The 23,052-nt window shown below is 37.1% G+C and overlaps 1 protein-coding gene across 15 annotated transcripts in view; it reads left to right on the forward strand.

Annotated features, from left to right (window-relative positions):
- The window catches only part of LOC127847241 (protein scribble homolog), a 147,989-nt gene that overhangs the window by 73,895 nt on the left and 51,042 nt on the right, over positions 1–23,052 (forward strand). For 12 of the 15 annotated variants that reach the window (XM_052378993.1, XM_052379000.1, XM_052378994.1 and 9 more), the window contains exons 18-27: positions 2,448–2,648; positions 3,895–4,011; positions 5,941–6,018; positions 6,331–6,516; positions 6,828–7,040; positions 8,016–8,036; positions 11,476–11,556; positions 12,441–13,544; positions 19,324–19,500; positions 20,508–20,543. In XM_052378993.1, the coding sequence (XP_052234953.1) occupies positions 2,448–2,648; positions 3,895–4,011; positions 5,941–6,018; positions 6,331–6,516; positions 6,828–7,040; positions 8,016–8,036; positions 11,476–11,556; positions 12,441–13,544; positions 19,324–19,500; positions 20,508–20,543 (2,214 nt within the window). The remainder of the gene's footprint in view (positions 1–2,447; positions 2,649–3,894; positions 4,012–5,940; positions 6,019–6,330; positions 6,517–6,827; positions 7,041–8,015; positions 8,037–11,475; positions 11,557–12,440; positions 13,545–19,323; positions 19,501–20,507; positions 20,544–23,052) is intronic. The other 3 variants (XM_052378998.1, XM_052378995.1, XM_052379009.1) reach the window with 3 other exon arrangements.

Here is a 23,052-nt window from a genome sequence, read left to right on the forward strand (position 1 = left end):
CTTATTTAGTCGGAAAGTGTCGTCCCTGATTAGCCTGTGTGGACTTCACAGGCTAATCTGGGATGACACTTTACGCACATGCATTATGCCCAGTTTTCTCAGAACACGACTTAATTGTTTATACCTTCTGGGAGACATGCGTCTATGGTTACAGTGCAAGTTTGAAGTTTTTCTTGATGATTCACAATTTCGTGGACAACTTTATATGGGTTTCAAGTTGCAATTTTTGTGTAAATTGTTACAGCAACTGGGCTGCAACTGTATATGAATTTGCTTCCTGTTATTCTCTAAATATTTGTCATCCTTTGTGCTGTTTTACTCATTTATCTAATTAAAAAAAAGCTTTTCTAAAATTAAATCAATAAACAATTTTAATATATCTTTACTGAATGAAGCATTTGCAGTTTTTTTTACCTTAAATAACAAAGGCCTTTTCCTAATGAATTTTTGTTTTTTAAATCATGCAGTTTTCCTGTCAATCAAAACTTGCACATGCTTATAAATGTCCAGAATAAGCTTTTATGCAATAATTTGCCCCAAAATATATAGGGGAAGGCCACTTTTAAATTCAAAGAGAAAACACTCTGATTTGTTATATAGATGCATTGTACATTGTAAGTTTTCATTCAGGGGTCCTTTGAATTGTGAAAAATCGTGTCATTTTGACTTAAATTGGGAAATTTATGTATTGTATTTTTTGCCAACAAATACTTTAAAATCGATAGCAAGTTAATATGTACTAAGGCAGTGATTTTGTTTTTGCTAAAAATTAACGCCCATATTTTCGGCTGCTTCCCAATCGCAAACATCAACGTTTTTTCCCAATAAGCTGACCAAAATTTCAAAAAAAAGCCCAATTTCCAAAAAAAAAAATAATTTTTTTTTTCTCATTTTTTATAAGAAAGAAGTCTCTTACGACTTATGATTTCTTAACTCTAGATCTCAACTTTTTATTTAAACATCCTGCAAAATATATAACTTGAATTTAGTCCTTTTTGTTGATCAATTATTCCCAAATTTGCCACTTTAATCAATTAAAACAATCCCAATTTGACCAGACTCCTTTTCCCTAAATGGCTAGAAAAACCCCTGAACATGCACTTAAGAACAATTTTAATTCTGTTACTTATAATCGTATTTATAATGCTTAATTTTTCCCATTTTCATGGTTTATCGTGCTATTTTTCCCAATTTCATGGTTTATCGAGCTAATTTTCCCAATTCAAATGGCACAGGCTGTAACAAATAAAAGCAAAAAAAATCACTGTAAGGTTCAACTCATAGAGCGTCAGAGTGAAATGAACTCTAAATGTAGATTTTTATTTACAAAAAAAGTCTTTATTTTTTGTAACAACCTTTAAATGGATAAAGATACCATGCCGTTGAAAATCTGTAAGTTAATAAGTAATGTAAAGGAACTGAAGACAGCACAGAATAAAAGGCAAGGATAAATAAATTTTGTATGAATGTTGATTGAATAACAAAATTTTGAATTCCCTTAGTGAGATGGTAGTTTATACTGGTTTAGAAATGTCTATTGGTCCGTCTGTTGACCTCATGCTTTTAATGCCCCCCGGATCGAATGACTGGTGAAAGGTCAAGGTCATCCTTAAAGGTCAAAGGTCAAATATATGGCTTCAAAGCGGCGCAATAGGGGGAATTTTGTTTCTGACAAACACATGTCTTGTTCTTTTGGAGATATTTTCCTTCAAATTCTCAAGCTAACCCTTAACCCTTTCAGTGCGGGAACCGAATTTTGAAGGCCTTTGCAAACAGTTTGGATCCAGATGAGACGCCACGTTCTGTGGCGTCTCATCAGGATCCAAACTGTTTGCTATTCTGATAATATTCTTTGAAAACAATCGAAGAAAATGCTAATTTTAGAAATTCAGCTGACAACATTTTAGCAGAAGACAAATTTCCCAGCATGCAAAGGGTTAATGAAAACGAGCTGTGCTCTGGGAAAATGGGGCTTAATGCACGTGCATAAATTGTTTTCTCAGATTAGCCTGTGTAGTCGGCAAAGGTTAATCAGGGACAGCTTTACCTGCTTTTACTGGCTTTGTGTTTAAAAGAGACTTTCCTTGAAAGCAGAAAGTAAAGTGTCTGAGTTGTCTGTGAAGACCTAACAGGCTTGAAAGCAGAAAGTAAAGTGTCTGAGTAGTCTGTGAAGACCTAACAGGCTTGAAAGCAGAAAGTAAAGTGTCTGAGTTGTCTGTGAAGACCTAACAGGCTTGAAAGCAGAAAGTAAAGTGTCTGAGTAGTCTGTGAAGACCTAACAGGCTTGAAAGCAAAAAGTAAAGTGTCTGAGTAGTCTGTGAAGACCTCACTGGCTAATCTGCGAAGACATTTTATAAACATGCATTAAGCCCCATTTTCCCAGAACAAGGCCTACATGGAAATAATTAGTAAGCACGAAGAACAGAGCACAGTTCTCTCTCCTGCAGGATGGAGATGACACAAATGACGACATGTACATGGAGAAGCGAGTGGGCTTCACTCAGGACTTTGATTTTGACGATGATGACCGCAAGACTCCACTTCGTCGTCGCGACACGCCTCACCACAAGAAGGGAAAGCGGATCGTGATTAGTGACGACGCAAAGGACAAAGTGCTGGAGATTTTGGCTGCGAAGAAACAAGATGACGTAATTATTATCTGAATATTCTGTTTTGTTGCTCTTGTAAGTTGTCTGAAAGGTTTTAGAGTTTTAAGCCATATATTACACAAATTCTGGCATATACTATTCTTTTATTATGACCCCCCCTCCCCCACCTCCCCTTTAAATATGAGGGGATTGCTTACAACTGCCCATTAGTCTGTTGGTCAGATGGTCGGTGCATAGATCATTTTACATTCCCAATATATCTTGTTAAATACGTATCTAAGTGGTAAATGGTTAAATACGTATCTAAGTGGTAAAGGGTTAAATACGTATCTAATTGGTAAAGGGTTAAATACGTATCCAAGTGGTAAAGGGTTAAATACGTATCTAAGTGGTAAAGGGTTAAATACGTATCTAAGTGGTAAAGGGTTAAATACGTATCTAAGTGGTAAAGGGTTTAATACGTATCTAAGTGGTAAAGGGTTAAATACGTATCTAAGTGATAAAGGGTTAAATATGTATCTAAGTGGTAAAGGGTTAAATATGTATCTAAGTGGTAAAGGGTTAAATACGTATCTAAGTGGTAAAGGGTTAAATACGTATCTAAGTGGTAAAGGGTTAAATACGTATCTAAGTGATAAAGGGTTTAATACGTATCTAAGTGGTAAAGGGTTAAATATGTATCTAAGTGGTAAAGGGTTAAATACGTATCTAAGTGGTAAAGGGTTAAATATGTATCTAAGTGGTAAAGGGTTAAATACGTATCTAAGTGATAAAGGGTTAAATACGTATCTAAGTGGTAAAGGGTTAAATATGTATCTAAGTTGTAAAGGGTTAAATACGTATCTAAGTGGTAAAGGGTTAAATACATATCTAAGTGGTAAAGGGTTAAATACATATCTAAGTGGTGAAGGGTTAAATACATATCTAAGTGGTAAAGGGTTAAATACATATCTAAGTGGTAAAGGGTTAAATATGCATCTAAGTGGTAAAGGGTTAAATACATATCTAAGTGGTAAAGGGTTAAATATGTATCTAAGTGGTAAAGGGTAAGATAAAGTCAACTTATTCTCAAGTTTTTCTTCTGCTTGTAATGAGCCATTGCTGGGTTGTTTTTCATGTTCAATATATTTTCTAGTTCCTTTTATTTATGTCCTCAGTCTTTACAGATTTTTATTTCACAGTCATACAGGGCCATCTGTTCTAGTTCCCTCAGTGTTTTTTTTTACAGTAAAATAAATTATCTCAACATTAGTCTATATTTGAACAATAAACCTGTGTTATACAGGACCAGGAGATGGTAGAAGAGGAGTACACGGTGCACATTCATAGAGAGCCCGGCATGGGGTTGGGTATCAGCATAGCAGGGGGCAAGGGCTCCACCCCCTACAAAGGGACAGATGAGGTAAGTACACTGTGCACATTCATAGGTAGCCCTGTATGGGGCTGGGTATCAGCATAGCAGGGGGCAAGGGCTCCACCCCCTACAAAGGGACAGATGAGTTAAGTACACAGATGAGGTTTGTACACAGTGCACATTCATAGAAAGCTCGGCATGGGGCTGGGTATCAGCATAGCAGGGGGCAAGGGCTCCATCGGCTACAAGGGGACAGAGGAGTTCGCGTAGGCTATTCAGGGACAACACTTTCGACTTTTATGGAAATTTTCAATTTAAATGAAGTCTCTTTAAATGACAATCCTGTCTAGCAGAAAGTGTCGTCCCTGATATGCCTGTGCAAACTGGGATGACATTTTACACACATGAAGTCAAACAGTGTTCCAGTCTATTTTTAGTTCAGCAGTTTTCCATTCTATTTAAAGTCAGTAAGTTTCCCATTCTATTTGAAGTACAACAGTTTTCCATTCTATTTGAAGTATAACACTTTTCCATCCTATTTGATGTCTAACACTTTTCAACTCTTGTTTGACTCTCAATACTTTTCGATGTTTATTTCCACCATTTTGGGAAAGGGGCCGGGTCCCTTTGGATTGGGAAAATTTGCGGCTTTTTGACTAAAATTGGGAAATTAATGTTGTTGTTTTGCTAAAAAATGCTTCAAAATTGAGAATACATATGTTTTCAGTAATATATTTACTTAGGTTGAACATATATGGATAGGGGAAACCTTCCATTGGGAATTTTTAGCTCCCACTTGGGAAAACTATATATTTTTTATGTCCCTCACCACTATAGTGGGGGACATATTGTTTTTGCCCTGTCTGTTGGTCTGTACGTCTGTTGGTTTGGTCAAGCTTTAACAAACTTAACCATAACTTTTGCAATATTGAAGATAGCAACTTCATATTTGGCATACATGTGTATCTCATGGAGCTGCACATTTTGAGTGATGAAAGGTCAAGGTCATCCATCAAGGTCAAAGGTCAAATATATGGGTCAAAATCGCTCATTTAATGTACACTTTTGAAATATTGAAGCAAGCAATTTGATATTTGGCATGCATGTGTATCTCATGGAGCTGCACATTTTGAGTGGTGAAAGATCAAGATCATCCTTCAAGGCAATTTTTTTCCGTCAAAATACAATTTCCCCTCCAAGAATATCATTTTTTACTAAAGCATATCTTTTTTAGCATTTATTTAAGCTTTAAATTGAAAATTGTTGATTTTGATTGCTATTAAATATGCATCGCAATACTAGCTCATTTGCGGTGGTCGCGAAATCACGTTAAAATAGAAATAAGCGTCTATGGAGTTGGATTAGAATGTGTAGTTTGCGGTTCCTATTATTTTTTGCAAAGTCATGCAGAACATTTCGCACTCTATCGCTGTAAATTTTGGTAGAAAAATCCTCAAACTAAATGTGCTTACATCTGAGTCGTTAAGCACATGCTATATAACGTAATGGATAAAGGGAAGTCATTCTAAATGTCATTAGTGTTTGTTAACGTTTCTTTTTATGATTTTGACAGAAAACTTCTTTATTGCAAACTAATTGGGAAAAATGTCATCTAGATTTGATTGGGAATGGGGCGTTTTTTTTTGCTTTGGGAATGCCTCCATTTTCCGGAGGCGCAGACAGTGGTGAAAAAACCCTGAAGTCAGAGAAGATGAGTTATAGACATTGATTAAAACAGTTTTTATTTTTTTCCCCAAATACATGTATGTCTCTTTCGCACTCTTATTTTCCCCTTTCATCCAGTGTCCAGCGTCTTTCCCTTTTTCTAAAAAAAACCTTGCAAGGTCAAAGGTCATATATATGGGGCTATAGTGTTTCACAAACACATCGCTTGTTTCCATTCGGAATGGGACCCATTACCTGACCTGATTTTGAATGAAAAAAACACTGCTTTTATATGTAAAATCTTGTTTTCAGAGCATTTTTATTTCGCGTGTATCGGAGGATGGCCCAGCTGGACAGGCCGGTATCAAAGTGGGAGACAAGCTGCTATCGGTATGAAAGTTTTTTTTCGTCACTTTGGGAATAGGGCCGGGTCCCTTTCGATTGGGAAAAATCTTGTCTTTTCACTAATATTGGGAAATAAGTGTTTATGATTTGTTGCTAAGAAATACACTAAAATTGAGACTACAAGTGATTTGAATATTAAATTAACTAAAGTTCAACCTACAGAGCTTGACTGGAGATGAATTAAATGACTGGCCACTACCATGTAATTGTAATGTTACATACCCAATTCAGGCCAATCAGAAATTTCTGTAAATACAATAGACAGATAACTGAACGCCAGTTTCATTTTCTAATCAGGTGAATGGCATCACTCTACACGACTCAGACCACTACGAGGCTGTTGACGTGTTGAAGGGCAGCGGCCAGGACATCACCATGGTGGTCGGCAGGGAGGTGCTTGTTGCTAGGAAACCAGACAACGAGGAGGAAGAGGTGGAGGCAGAGGAGGAAAAGGAAGAAGTGGAGGAGGAAGAAGTTGTTGAGGTAATGTGCAGGGTTGAGATTTCTCCTCTTTTCAGCTGATTTCCTCCCTTTGACTGAAAGTCCAGATACTGTATTCATTTCTTTTTGTTGTGATTTTCGCCTCATTACAAGGATATGATGATTTTACTTTCAACATTTTATCAAATGAAACTTAGTGCAATGGTTATTAGCAAATACCTATTAAATAGCATTTTTAGCTTGTATAATTTGTATTTTCATGTGTCTCCTGTTGAAAAATTCAAGGTAAAAATTGTGCCATATAATAAAAAAAAATGTTTGAATCAAATTATTATTTTCATTGTACACCACAGGAGAAAGCAGAAGAGGAACTGGAAAGCGAGCCACAAATCTCTGAGGAACCAGCAGCACTCCCTGTCAGTTTCGCAACGGTCACTTTTGAGCCTGAGCCGGGAACCAAAGTGTTCACAGAGAAGGTGAAGACGACCTTATTTCGAGACCAGGGGGGGCTCGGATTCAGCATTGCAGGAGGGCGAGGCTCAGTCCCCTATAAGGGCAATGATCATGTGAGTTCATGGGTGCCTGTTATGTTCCTTTCATGAACCCTTTACCACTTAGATAATTATTTTCACGCTTTTGTAGTCCCTTAGAACATTCAATTTAATTGAAGACCTTTCTTACTAGATTCAAGATTTAAAGGCCTCAGTTCCAACCCTTAGATACTGATGAGCAACGAACAGCATCAAACCTGAACAGACTGCGAGTTACTCGCAGGCTGTTCTTGTTTTATGCTGTTTGCCATTTTCACTTTGCTTCTGAGTGGGAAAGGGTTAAAACTATTTCATGTGCACATTTTCACGTACTTTTAATTTTTGCTTACTGACTGTTGTTCATTTACTCGGTTTCAATGCCATAATTTCTGTACAGCTGGACAATGATTTTCATCCATATCCCTTTCTCCCATAAGAAGCAAATTGAAAATGGCGATTGCATCCAGCATAAAACCAGAACAGCCTGCGAGGAACTCGCAGTATTTAAAAGTTTTATGCTGTTTGCTGCTCACCAGCAACTAAGGTTGGAAATGAAGCCTTTAAAACTTGAATTTAGAAAGAATGGTATTCAATTAAATGTAACTTTCTAAGGGACAACAAATGCTTCAAAAAACGTGTGGGAAAGGGCAATATAAGCGCAATAATCATGTGATTTTATGTGCTTCAGTTTGGTTTCTTTCTTGAAGAGTAATTCTGAGTGCATTTACACATCCTTGTAAGTCAAACTTACTGGTCGTTTACACTTAGTTTCCACGTGCCAACTTTTCTTCACAACTGGACAATGATAAATCTTCCTGCAAGGTTTCTGTGAGGTGTTCTGAAATCACATATAATAACATTGTTATTATCTTTCCCCTTGTAATAATTCTGATAATTGAAAAATTCAAGGTCAAATGCTAAAACACTATTTATAATATGATAAATTCTAATTTAAAGCTTTGCAAATATGAACTTGGTGTGAAAGTGTCAATGCTTTTGAACAATTTGCAGAAATTTTACTCATTTCTGGAGGTCAGTATGAAAAATGAGGAAAAATTTGTTTTTGAATGATTTGAAAATGTTGCCATGCATTTTTTGATCCAATTTGTAATATTTAACTAGGTATTAACTTGACATGTGAATGATTGATTGTTCCTTTCAATATTTTAATGAGCATTTCATCCCTGTTATTTTGTGTGATATATTTTGTTATTGCCCTGATCTGATTAGTTTTGTAGTATTTTAAATATACAGTCAAACCTGAGAAAATTGGTCAGTCAAAGGAAATGGCAAAAGTAACACTTGTGGACAGGTGACCGTAGTTTTCAATGTCCACTTTTATGTTGGTTGGTCATTTGGTAGTATTGCATGGTCGTTACTCCACCCAAATGTGCCCATAGTGTTATGTAAACAAAGGCTTATTGCAGAAAAAATTAGTAAAACATAAATTATTTCTAGTGAATAAAACAAATTCATATCTTATAAATTGATGCAAATGCATACCTAATAATAAACTTGTGAGTTTATCAACAATATTATTTTTGATTCAGTAAATCCGACAGAAAGTTGTATTGCGTTCAGTTGAAGATATTTTTAAATACTGGTCGTCATATGTCATTGACATCATGTCTGAAAAAGTATAAAAAAGAGCATCGCTGTTATAAACCAAGTGTTGCATAACAGTATCGTCTCCATTCAAAGAAACAGACACTTGAAGCTTTACAAATTTAAAATCAAAGTTGGCATTTTTATAAAAGAAGTTTTACATGACAAAATGTCCACTTGCATAAATGCTGAAAGTTCACAAAAAAAGTTTCTTACCACTTACCTCCTAGTCTCTATTGTGCGTATTTTTTGCGACATTTTTAAATGATAACTTTTTGCACCATGAAATGACTGACATTTGGCCCTATACTTAGGTTAAATATGGCTTTGGGAGTGAAATATAGTGGCAGTTGGCTGTTGTAGACAGGTGACAGTTATTCTCAGGTGTAATATATAAGAATTTTTATCGAGGGGGGGGGGAATCCAGACTGACCGTTGTCGACAGCTGACCGTTGTTCTCAGGTGACCGTAATGTCAGATTGGACTGCAGTTGCATCCCTGAATGTTTGATATCAAGTTGCTTTAGTTTTGCATTGAGAAAGGCACACACACTAACACTTATGTTATATTTGAATAGTTTTTATGCTCCCCGAAAATTTTCGGGGAGCATATAGTTGCCAGTTTGAAGTTCCTTCCTTACTTCCGTACTTCTTTCCTTCCGTCACACTTTTTTACCGTTTCTCATAGCATCTTCAATACTTTACCGATCTCTTTCATATTTGGCATGTAGGTACCTTGTATTGACCTCTACCTTTTGATGAGGTTTGAGGTCACTGGGTCTAGGTCAAGGTCACCGAGGCTAATAATAATATACTTTTTCCGTCACACTTTTGTTACCGTTTCTCATAGCACCTTCACAACTTTACTGATCTCTTTCATATTTGGCATGTAGGTACCTTGCATAGACCTCTACCTTTTGATGAGGTTTGAGGTCACTGGGGTCAAGATCAAGGTCACCGAGGCTAATAATAATATATTTTTTCCATCACACTTTGTTTACAGTTTCTCATAGCACCTTCAATACTTTACAGATCTCTTTCATATTTGGCATGTAGGTACCTTGCATGGAACTGTACCTTTTGATGAGGTTTGAGGTTACTGGGTCAAGGTCAAGGTCACGGAGGCTAATAATAATATACTTTTTCCTTCACACTTTTGTTACTGTTTCTCATATCACCTTCACAACTTTACTGATCTCTTTCATATTTGGCATGTAGGTACCTTGCATGGACCTCTACCTTTTGATAAGGTTTGAGGTCACTGGGATCAAAATCAAGGTCACAGAGGCTAATAATAGATTTTTTTAGGTGGTTATTAACACATAGATTGACAAAGCGCATCATCGGGGAGCATCCATCAGTTTCACTGATATTCTTGTTTGACAAGGTTTTCAAATTAAATATATATTTATGTTTCCATGTTCACACTATAGATTATGAACATAAAGGTGTGTATCTACTAACATATATAAAGCATGTTTGATAGAGTGGCAGAATGCATGTTTTGCATTCGTTTTTTTCCAGAACTTTTGGTTATGAATGATTTGAAACTTTGATCGTTTATAAGCAAGCATGAAGCATAGTTGTGCATAATTAAACAACAAGCTGTTATTTGCAGACTGAAGAATGCAAGCTGAAGACTTATAAAGACTCCCTATTTTTATCTTTGTAACTATACATTTCATATTCATACTCAATACTTTTTTGCAAAAAACAAACGTTCATTCTCAAACATTATTTTCAAATGCATGAACTGTTTAAATGTCCAACATAAATAAAAATGATGGCATTGGCATTGTGAATATAAACATTAAATAAGTTTGCATGAAGATTTGAAAACATTTTGAAAGCATTTTAGAGCACGTTACCATTCCAAAGAAATAACATGAAACTTCAAATCGTGAAAAAGAATTCTTCCAAACTGTTTATTTGCGTTCTCCCTTTTTATAAAGTAATTATTAAATATGTTTACAGATGAGAAGTAAGTAATATTCAAGAATCTAATAAGAAATTCATGATATTTTATGTTTGAAAAACAACAGCAATACAAAAACTGGTAATGTTTTGTTCAAATTAAACTTGTTTAAGGAAATTTGCAAGGAAAGACTAGAAGAAAATGTTTTTATGCCCCCGGTATGAGGGCATATAGTGATCGGACTGTCCGTCCATCTGTCCGTCTTTCCTTCACACTTTGCGTTTAGGTTTCGAAAAAGGCTCTATGTCCCTTGAGATGTAACCTTCATATTTGGTATGCATGTGTATATGGACAAGGCCTTTCCATACGCACACAAATTTTGACCCCTGTGACCTTGACGTTGAACTTAGGTTCCACGTTTAGGTTTCGAAATCTGTGTTTTGGTTTCGAAAAATGCTCATAACTTCTATGTCCCTTGAGACATAACCTTCATATTTAGCATGCATGTGTATTTGGACAAGGCCTTTCCATACACACACAAATTGCGACCACTGTGACCTTGACTTTGAACTTAGGGTCCGCGTTTAGGTTTCGAAATCTGCGTTTAGGTTTCGAAAAATGCTCATTACTTCTATGTCCCTTGAGATATAACCTTGATATTTGGTATGCATGTGTATATGGACAAGGCCTTTCCATACGCACACAGATTTTGACCCCTGTGACCTTGACGTTGAACTTAGGGTCCGTGTTTAGGTTTCGAAATCTGCGTTTAGGGTTCGAAAAAAGCTCATAACGTCTATCAAGCGTTTATAGGGGGCATAAGTCATCCTATGGTGACAGCTCTTGTTTTGTTTATTATTGATATTGTAAGTTATTGTTAATAAAGGAAATGTTGCCTACATCAAAGGGTTTTTAATTGTCTAACCATTGTGTCACTGTTGTTATCTTGCAGGCCATATACATATCTCGAATCACGGATGGTGGACAGGCGTACAGGGACGGAAAGCTACAAGTTGGGGATAAAATAGTGGCAGTAAGTACTGAGTGAAACTAGTTCAAATGTTTGGTAGATGTTGTTTGTAAGACAAGCAAGAATATACAGTGTTGTGTAGCCCTTTTTGAAAAGTTAAACTTCTTATAATTTAAAAGCAAGCTATTTTTGGTGATGGTATGAATGAACTATTTATGCAATGACAATATTCAGAAGAACTTTTATACACCTGTCTCATGAATGGACTCAATATGTTAACATAAGTGGTGGATGGGTAGATGGAGGGTGTTTTGGCTGGCGACCTCCTGCTCTCTTTGGTCGAACAGTTTAAATCTAATCTTTCTTAATCTTTACAGAGATGTTTGTTGACATAAAATAATGGTCCATTAATGGTGGATGGGCAGATTGGGGTTGTATTGCCTGTGGCTTTCTGCTCTATTTAGTCAAACTTTTTACATGGAATCTTTTCCAAATTTTGTGGAAATGTTTGTTAACACAAAATAATGGCCCATTAATGGTGGATGGGCAGGGATGTATTGGGTGTTGCTTTCCGTTATCTTTAGTTGAACAGTTCAAATCGAATCTTTTGCAAACTTTAAGGAAATGTTTGTTTACATAAAATAATGGCCAAGTTAGATAACCAGGCACTTTGCATTAGGCAGCTAAAGAGTTATTGGCTACAGGCGTTAATTTTTGTCAAGGACCTTGTTTCGGTTACATCTCAATATTTGTTTGTTAATGTGGTTGTTTCCAGACATATTTGCAGTAAGCTCTGCAACCACTCTAGTAGGCTCAGCTTGCACAAGAGAAGTCTGGAAAGGTTTATTGACCAACCTTATATGATTAAAAGACATCAATGTGTCAAAGTGTGTCCTTTCTGCTGCAGTTTAATGCTGATTGGTTGTAAATATTTGTCTGGCTTTCAGATTAATGGTGTGGACCTGACAGATGCGCGCCATGATCAAGCAGTAAGCCTTCTAACAGGCCCTGACTATGAGATCAAACTCGAGGTATGCCGCGAGAAAGTCGTTGACAAAAACGAGGCAGACAGTTTGCCACCAACGTACCAGGAAGTGCAGAACGCCTCCATACCACGCATTATCTGGAATAAGACTGTTGACACAACGATTCCAGCAGAGACTATTATGTTCAGCTCCTCAGCCCCTTCTCAGCGTGAGCCAATCACGATTGACGTCAGCCATAATCAGCTGCCCAGACTCGCTGGTGTTGCGGGCGTTTCTCCCCGCATTTTAGAACAGTCCAACTCCCCCGACCTAGGACCCCTTCCCCCGCCTCTGCCTGCAGCCCCGGTCCCGAAGTTGTCCCCAGTTTCCCATGACCGTGTTACACCAGTGACCGTTACACACACACATTCACAGCCGTCGCCTCATCATCCACCCTCCCCTTACGCGGCCGCCATTCCACCCTCTTCTTTCAGCCACCCCTCTCAGACGTCTCCCTCCCAAGCGATCCATCCGTCGTCATCCCCATCGTTAAGTCCACAGGCTTTATCATCGGACTGGAGTTCGCCACCAGCGGCCATCCAACCGCCGAAATTCCAATATCCGGGAATCAAACGCCCAGCAGGTGCCCGGTCTTCAGCGACTGAGAACCAACTGGACAATACTAGCACTCAAGCTTTCACAAAACCCGATACGACTTTTGACTATAGCAGTTCCATACCACCATCAGTTGTACATAGTGTAACCAATAATTCAGCGACCGTTAGTGATGCTCGTGTGAACGAGAACAATTACAACTCCCCGAGTGATCGGGAAACGCCCTCGGGGCATAGGACTTTAACGGTCGAGCGACAGAGTTTGACGTTCGGTAACAAATCATCAAATAAACCGCTGGATAACCACATTCATGGGAATGTTTCTGTTAGTAATAACAATGAGGATAAATACCCGCTGGAGGACTGTGTGATAGTAAAGGCTGGTGGGCCACTAGGACTGAGTGTCGTGGGTGGTATCGATCACTCTAGTTCACCATTCGGGGAGGATAAACCTGGCATCTTTGTTTCAAAGGTATCACATTTTTACTTGTAATTAATTTTTTTCAAAACAGTGCTCTGAGAAAACCGGGCACAGGCTAATGCGGGACAATGCTGTTTTTTCAATGGAATTTTGTTGAAATGAATTCTCTTCTAAATGAACATTGTTTCTAGCGGAAAGTCTTCTCCCTGATTAGCCTGTATAGACGGCACAGGCTAATCTGGGACAACACTCGAATCTCATGTATTAAGCCCGGCTTTCTCAGAGTGAAACTCATGTAAGCATTCATTTAATGACATTAATTCATGTCAGGGCCCTCAATCTGTTCGGCGGCAGTCCCCCACCTGAAAAGTATACTTTTTTCCCCTTTTGGGGGGAAAAATTCCCCCTAAAAAAAATAAAAATAATAAATTATTTTTTTTAATAGAAAGATGTGTCTCATCTCATGATTATTATATCTCAATTCTATTTCAATTTAATCTTTTCAAACATACTAAATTATGAAAAATGCAATGAATTTAGTGCAAACATTGTACAAATGTAATAATGAGAGAGTAAGTAAATAAATCCCCCAAAAAGGGAAACGCCGCGAAAATTCCCCCTCCTAAGGGCTGCAGACCCCTTCCCCCAAAGTAGTGTGAGGGCGCTCATGTGTTTCATTTTTTCTGCCGTTTTCTCTTTTTTGTTTTTGGAAATAAAGACAGAAGCAAATGATGAGATGAATCTAATACCAGTCGAGTGTTGAATACAGATTTATAGTGAATTTGCTTGGCACAAAATGTGAAAATGACTAGGTTTTGTAAACCTCACTAAATTAAATGTATCTGTATTCAAAACACATATACTCTGTCCTATGACTACATCATAATTGCTGATATTCACACAAAAGAATTATATGTAATCTTCACACATTACTCAATGGCTAAAATGATATACTTTGTGAACTCTCAATTGTGTCAACAAGGTTTTTTCTCACCATTAAATTTTGGGACTTTGACCTTTGCCCAGGTAATTGGGAATCATTGCATCAATTTACTTGAAATTGGGAAAATGCATAATTGTGAGATTGATAAAATTCATCAATAATTAATGATTGATAAAACGTAAACAACACAGAAAAATCTTATCACAAACATATCAGTTAAATGTACATAGCAACTTTAAAGACGCTTTATTTGCACATGTAAAAGCTCTATTGGCAGTGAGCAAATTAAGCATTTTTGTTTATTGTGCCTGAAATGTATTGACAGTGCCTTGTTGACATTTGAACTTAAATGTTGCTTTGTTTAAATACATTCCACACAAAATTAATTAAGCTTTCAGTGATTTTTTTTGCAAAAAAATTACAGTCGATTTTCGGCTGCTTCCCAATGGCAAAAATCAAAGTTTTTTCCCAAAAAGCTGACCAGAATTTCCCAAAAAAAGCCCAATTTCCAAGAAATTTTTTAAGAAAGATGTTTCTTTTGCCTTATTATTTCTTAACTCTAGATATAGCATCCTGCAAAATATATGATTTAATTAAGTCCTTTTTTTCGATAAATAATTCCCAAATTTGCCACTTTTATCAATTGAAACAATCCCAATTTGACCAGACTCCTTTTCCGAAAATGGCTAGAAAAACCTCTAAACATGCACTTTTAAACAATTTAAATGTTGTTACTTATAATCATATTTATAATGCTTAATTTTCCCAATTTCATGGTTTATCGCGCTATTTTTCCCAATTTCATGGTTTATCGAGCTAATTTTCCCAATTCAAATGGCACAGGCTGTAACAAATAAAAGCAAAAAAAATTCACACATTCATTATTGACGTGTATAATTTATGTGGGCTAAAAGAAAGAAATGAATTCACACCAGGAAGAAATAGCTGAAAATTCCTTTGAATTCAATTGATTTGACACTCTTTAAAATATTAATGCATGTTTGAATGGTGTTGTTCTTATATTTAATCTATTAGAATCCGTTTGAATATTTAGCAAAGTAAGGTTGATAATTTACTCAGTGCATGTATGCAGAAATTTTGTAAAGAAAAACTACTCAAAACAGAAAATTATAGTCTTTGCTGATTGGAATTAAAATCATCACAAACAAAGCTGGTTGTTGGAAGTTAAGAAAATGTAGTAAAGTCAAATCGTGCGTAAAACATTGTTCCTCATATTCTGATTTCTTTTCATATGCAGTAGGGCTTCGTCAAGGGGAGGTAATGTCGCCTCTGTTATTTTCTATATTTGTGGAGGACCCAGAGTTGTTCCTACAAAAGTGACCGAATCTGGCATACAAGTCGATGATATTGTGCTTATACTTCTACTTTTTGCCGATCACATGGCTATTGTTGGTAAATCACCAAGTGAAATTCAGACTCAATTGGATAATTTATACGAGTATAGCAAAACTTTGGGGTTACAAGTAAAAGTTAAATTGCTTTTATTCATATTTATGAGGCATTTGTAAAAAGAACACACTGTTTTCTTTGAAGTTGTTTTTAACCAGGTTTTCCGAAGGAAAAAAAATGGTTTTTAGATTGGCAAATGTCGGCGAACGGGCAGAACAAGCTTGTCTGGGCCATTTCTTTGCCGTTCATTGTGGGATTTTAAAATCATTAGGCACATTTGTTCACCATCATTGGACGGTGTGTCATGGGAAAGACTTAAGTCGATATCTGCAATGTCAAGGTCACACTTTGACTTAAAAGGTAAAAAATGGCCATAAATGATCTTGTCCGGGCCATAACTATGTCATTCATTGTGAGATTTTTTAAATTATTTGGTACATTTGTTTACAATCATTGGACGGTGTGTCATGCGAAAGAATTACGTCGATATCTCCAAGGTCAAGGTCGCCACGACTAAAAATAGATTGAATGTCACAAGGGGGGTAACTAGGAACAATCAGTAACAATGCACATTTTGAATTGCCTCCCTTTTTATGCTCCCCCCAAAAAAATTGGGGGGAGCATATAGTCGCTGCTTCGTCTGTCCGTCCGTGTGTCCGTGTACAATTTTTGTCGGGGCTATTTCTCAGCAACTAATGACCGGAATTCAATGAAACTTTATGGGAAGCTTAACGACCAGAGGAGATGTGCATATTATCAGCGGGTTCTGGTCAGATGATTTATCACAGAGTTATAGCCCTTTGAAAATTTCCATTATCTGTTCATATAGTGCAATTTTTGTCGGGGCTATTTCTCAGCAACTAATGACCGGAATTCAATGAAACTTTATGGGAAGCTTAACGACCAGAGGAGATGTGCATATTATCAGCAGGTTCTGGTCGGTTGATTTTTCACAGACTTATGGCCCTTTGAAATTTTCCATTAACTGTGCATATAGTGCAATTTTTGTCCGGGCTATTTCTCAGCAACTAATGACCGGAATTCAATGAAACTTTATGGGAAGCTTCACTTCCAAGAGGAGATGTTCATATTATCAGCCGGTTATGGTTGGATGATTTTTTGCAGAGTTATGGCCTATTGAAATTTTATATAAAAAAATTCTTGTCCCCTTAACTACTGTGCCCATAAGACGTTTCCTTTTATCTGAATATATAGTGCAATATTGTGACAAAAAAACCTTTGGGGAGCATCACCCGTCTCCGACGGTTTCTTGTTCAGACTTTTTTCCAATTGAAATCAAGGGCGCAAGCACTAAAAATATATTGAATTTGATGCAAGGGGGATAACTAGGAACAAACAGTTACAATGCACATTTTGAATTGTCCCCCTTTATCAGACTTTAATTTTTTCAAATTGAAAACCAGGTTTTGCGGCAATTTTGTCCCTTGTCTGTAAATAATTTGGAAAGGCTCTGTGTAGCGAACACAGAACAAATGATACTTATTTTACTATCAATTTTCTTTTTTAACATAATAATAAAAACTTTCACATAACAGGGCTTTTTTCCTTATATTGCAAGGGCCTTATATAGGCCCCTTCTCCAAGAGAAAGGCCCTTCTCCTAAGAGAATTTCTTCAAAATGATGTTTTTTTCCCCCAAATTTCAAGCTTTCTTTTGCAAATGTCTGCCTCTTTTTAGCTCACCTGTCACGAAGTGACATGGTGAGCTTATGTGACCTTGTGATGTCCGGCGTCAGATGTGCGTGTGTGCGTGCGTGTGTGCATCCGTCAACAATTTGTTTGTGTAGACAGTAGAGGTCACAGTTTTCATCCAATCTTTATGAAATTTGGTCAAAATGTTTATCTTGATGAAATCTGGGTTGGGATTGTATTTGGGTCATCTGAGGTCAAAAACTAGGTCACTAGGTCAGATAATAGAAAAACCTTGTGTTGACAATAGAGATCACAGTTTTCATCCAATCTTTATGAAATTTGGTCTGAATGTTTATCTTGATGAAATCTGGGTTGGGATTGTATTTGGGTCATCTGGGTTCAAAAACTAGGTCACTAGGTCAAATAATAGAAAAACCTTGTGTAGACAATAGAGATCACAGTTTTCATCCAATCTTTATGAAATTTGGTCAGAATGTTTATCTTGATGAAATCTGGGTTGGGATTGTATTTGGGTCATCTGGGTTCAAAAACTAGGTCACTAGGTCAAATAATAGAAAAACCTTGTGTAGACAATGGAGGTCACAGTTTTCATCAGATCTTTATGAAATTTTGTCAGAATGTTTATCTTGATGAAATCTAGGTTGGGAGTGTATTTATGTCATCTGGGGTCACAATCTAGATCACTAGGTCAAATAATAGAAAAACCTTGTGTAGACAATAGAGGTCACAGTTTTCATCCAATCTTTATAAAATTTTGTCAGAATGTTTATCTTGATGAAATCTGGGTTGGGATTGTATTTAGGTCATCTGGGGTCAAAATCTAGGTCGTTAGGTCAAATAATAGAAAAACGTTGTGTTGACAATAGAGGTTACAGTTTTTATCATCTGGGGTCAAAAATTAGGTCACCGGGCCAATTCTATTAAAACCTTGTGTAGATGAAAGAAGTCACAGTTGTCATCATGTCTTAATGAAATTTTGTCAGAATGTATTAATTGATGAAATCTGGCTTGAGATTGTATATGGGTCAAATAGAATTTAAGTTGACGTAGCAAGCTTAGTCAGGTGAGCGATTCAGGGCCATCATGGCCCTCTTGTTTAATAGTTTTCCCAATATGGCAGTCCAGACCCTTTCCCTCAAATCAAGCAAAAAAGCCTTGCTTAAGTTTTAACGGGTGGCTAGCGATTTTAAATGCAGTTTACTTTCCCACTCAAATGTTGTCCTATATTTTATTTACAACAGTGTGACTTCTACTGGGCATATTCACCTACCAATTTTTAGACTTAAGTCTAAAGATAATGATTATTCTTATAACTGTAGTAGTCTTATTGTATATTTCACTTTAGTATGACATGGACCTCTCAATACACAGCTGATCATTTAGTTCAATTTATTTATTGTTTAAGCAACATTTTTTGCCTGTATATATTCATACGCGGAACACATATTTCTTAGTTCTCAGTCTATTGTTGATTTTAAGTCTAAGAATGGGTTGGTGAATTTGGGCCCTGGGCCCGTATTCTCCAAACAATTTTTAGACTTAAGTCTAAGAATAAAGAAAATTCTTTAAATTAAAACATTCAAGAATTTCTGTAATTTTGAGTAAAACTCTGCAGTAAACATCTATCTATATTATTCATCATATAGAAAATTGTGTTAATGACATAATCAACAGTGAAGTCCTGTATATATTCAAACATTGAACACATTTTTCTTGGTTCTAAGTCTATTCTTAAGTCTAAGAATCAGTTGGTGAATACGGGCCCTGGTCTCAGCCAATTTCAACACACGTTACTATCCCCCAGATCGTACCGGACGGGGCCGCCTCACGCACCAACCTCCGTATTGGGGACCGTATCCTGGAGGTCAATGGCAAGGACGTTACCGGCGCCACCCACCAGGAGGCCGTCATGGCGCTCATAGCCCCCACCTATGAGATCCGAGTCAGAGTCCGGCATGATCCACCACCGAAAGGCCTGCAGGTAGGCATCTGGCTTTTGAAGGGGTTTATCATTAAACGTGATATACAAATTACTTTATATCATATATATCAAATGAGCCTCTCTCTGGGAAAACAGGGCTTAATGCATGTCTCTAAAGTGTCATTTTAGATTAGCCTGTGCAGTCTGCAGGGACAGCACTTTCTTACTGAACTCGATTATTTGCTAAGATGAGACTTCCCAATTAAATGAAAAATTTCACAACTGTGCTGGCTAATCTGGGACAACACTTTCCACACATGCATTAAAAAGGTTGCCAACAATTATGTGAATGGCAGAATATGAGCTCACCTGTAAATTTTGGGCTGCCATCAAAGAAACAGGGCCCCAATTCACAAAGGGATCCTTGGACATAAGTCTCACAAAGCAGAATATTCCTTAAAGTGTTATGTGCTTCTTGCATGTCAAGTCTACCATGGCAGTTAACACCAATAATTATACAATTTTTTGTTAAGAACAATATGTTTATTATATATATGCACCATTTTTATGCCCCCGGATCGAAAGATCGGGGGTATATTGTTTTTGGCCTGTCTGTCATTGTGTCTGTGTGCGTGCGTGCATGCGTGCGTGCGTGCGTGTGTGTGTGTGTGTGTCCCAAAACTTGTGTATCTCATGGAGCTGCACATTTTGAGTGGTGAAAGGTCATCCTTCAATGTCAAATGTCAAAAAAAATATTCAAAAACTTTAACCAAAACTTTAACCTTCTTCATAACTTTTGCAATATTGAACGTTGCAACTTGATATTTGGCATGCATGTGTATCTCATGGAGCTGCACATTTTGAGTGGTGAAAGGTCAAGGTCATCCTTCAAGGTCTAAGGTCAAAAAAATTAATTAAAAGCGGCGCATTAGGGGGCATTGTGTTCCTGACAAACACATCTCTTGTTAGCTTGACTATATGCAATCTTTGTGGTAGCTTTGTTGAGGCTAAAACTATTATTGAGTTTTGGACCCTGGTTGACCTGAATTGTTTCTGTTTGTTCTCAGCATGAACATTTATTTGGTGGCACATCCAATCACCTGGTAAGTCTGCATCATACAACAGAATGCCATCACACACTATATATATAATCATCCAATCACCTGGTAAGTCTGCATCATACAACAGTATCCCATCACACACTATATAATCATCCAATCACCTGGTAAGTCTGCAGCATACAACAGTATCCCATCACACACTAAATAATCATCCAATCACTTGGTAAGTCTGCATCATACAACAGTATCCCATCACACATATATAATCATCCAATCACCTGATAAATCTGCATCATACAACAGTATCACTTTACACACACTATATAATCAGCCAATCACCTGGTAAGTCTGCATCATACAACAGTATCCCATCACACACTATATAATCATCCAATCACCTGGTAAGTCTGCATCATACAACAGTATCCCATCACACACTATATAATCATCAAATCACCTGGTAAATCTGCATCATACAACAGTATTCCATAACACACTATATAATCATCCAATCACCTGGTAAGTCTGCATCATACAACAGAATGCCATCACACACACTATATAATCATCCAATCTCCTGGTAAGTCTGCATCATACAACAGTATCCCATCACACACTATATAATCATCCAATCACATTGTAAGTCTGTATCATACAACAGTATCCCATCACACACACTATATAATCATCCAATCACCTGGTAAGTCTGCATCATACAGCAGTATACCATCACACACTATATAATCATCTAATCACCTTGTAAGTCTGTATCATACAACAGTATCCCATCACACACACTATATAATCATACAATCACCTGGTAAGTCTGCACCATACAACAGTATCCCATCACACACTATATAATCATCCAATCACCTGGTAAGTCTGCATCATGCAACAGTATCCCATCACACACTATATAATCATCCAATCACCTGGTAAGTCTGCATCATACAACAGTATCCCATCACACACTATATAATCATCCAATCACCTGGTAAGTCTGCATCATACAACAGTATCCCATCACACACTATATAATCATCCAATCACCTGGTAAGTCTGCATCATACAACAGAATCCCATCACACACACTATATAATCATCTAATCACCTGGTAAGTCTGCATCATGCAACAGTATCCCATCACACACACTATATAACCATCTAATCACCTGGTAAGTCTGCATCATACAACAGAATCTCATCACAAACTATATAATCATCTAATCACCTGGTAAGTCTGCATCATACAACAGTATCCCATCACACACTATATAATCATCCAATCACCTGGTAAGTCTGCATCATACAACAGAATCCCATCACACACACTATATAACCATCTAATCACCTGGTAATCTGCATCATGCAACAGTATCCCATCACACACACTATATAACCATCTAATCACCTGGTAAGTCTGCATCATACAACAGTATCCCATCACACACTATATAAGCATACAATCACCTGGTAAGTCTGTATCATACAACAGTATCCCATCACACACTATATAATCATCCAATCACCTGGTAAGTCTGCATCATACAACAGTATCCCATCACACACTATATAATCATCCAATCACCTGGTAAGTCTGCATCATACAACAGTATCCCATCACACACTATATAATCATCAAATCACCTGGTAAGTCTGCATCATACATCAGTATCCCATCACACTATATAATCATCTAATCACCTGGTAAGTCTGCATCATACAACAGAATCCCATCACACACACTATATAATCATCCAATCACCTGGTCAGTCTGTATCATACAACAGTATCCCATCACACACTATATAAATCCAATCACCTGGTAAGTCTGCATCATACAACAGTATTCCATCACACATATAATCATCCAATCACCTGGTAAGTCTGCATCATACAACAGAATCCCATCACACACACTATATAATCATCCAATCACCTGTTTAGTCTGCATCATACAACAGTATCCCATCACACACTATATATTCATCCAATCACCTGTTAAGTCTGCATCATACAACAGTTTCCCATAACACACTATATAATCATCCAATCACCTGGTAAGTCTGCATCATACAACAGAATCCCATCACACACACTATATAATCAGCCAAGACACAAGGTGCCCTTGACAATGTAATATGTTTTATATAATCAGTGAAGTTACCATGATCATTAAATTGGGCATTTTATTATTCCCCCCCCATTGTCCTTTTTTATGACCCTGACCTGACTTTGTCAGCACCAAAGGTGGAACATTGTCAAACACATTCTTCTCTATTATTATTCCAGGGGTTGTGGAATGTTTTACTTCTTTTGAGATTTTTAGCTCATCTATTTTTTGAAAAAAAATTATGAGCTATTGTCATCACCTTGGCGTCGGCGTTGGCGTCGGCGTCCGGTTAAGTTTTGCGTTTAGGTCCACTTTTCTCAGAAAGTATCAATGCTATTGCATTCAAACTTGGTACACTTACTTACTATCATGAGGGGACTGGGCAGGCAAAGTTAGATAACTCTGGTGTGCATTTTGACAGAATTATGTGCCCTT

This window comes from Dreissena polymorpha, chromosome 10, assembly GCF_020536995.1.
Source record: "Dreissena polymorpha isolate Duluth1 chromosome 10, UMN_Dpol_1.0, whole genome shotgun sequence".
Lineage (NCBI taxonomy): Eukaryota > Metazoa > Mollusca > Bivalvia > Myida > Dreissenidae > Dreissena > Dreissena polymorpha.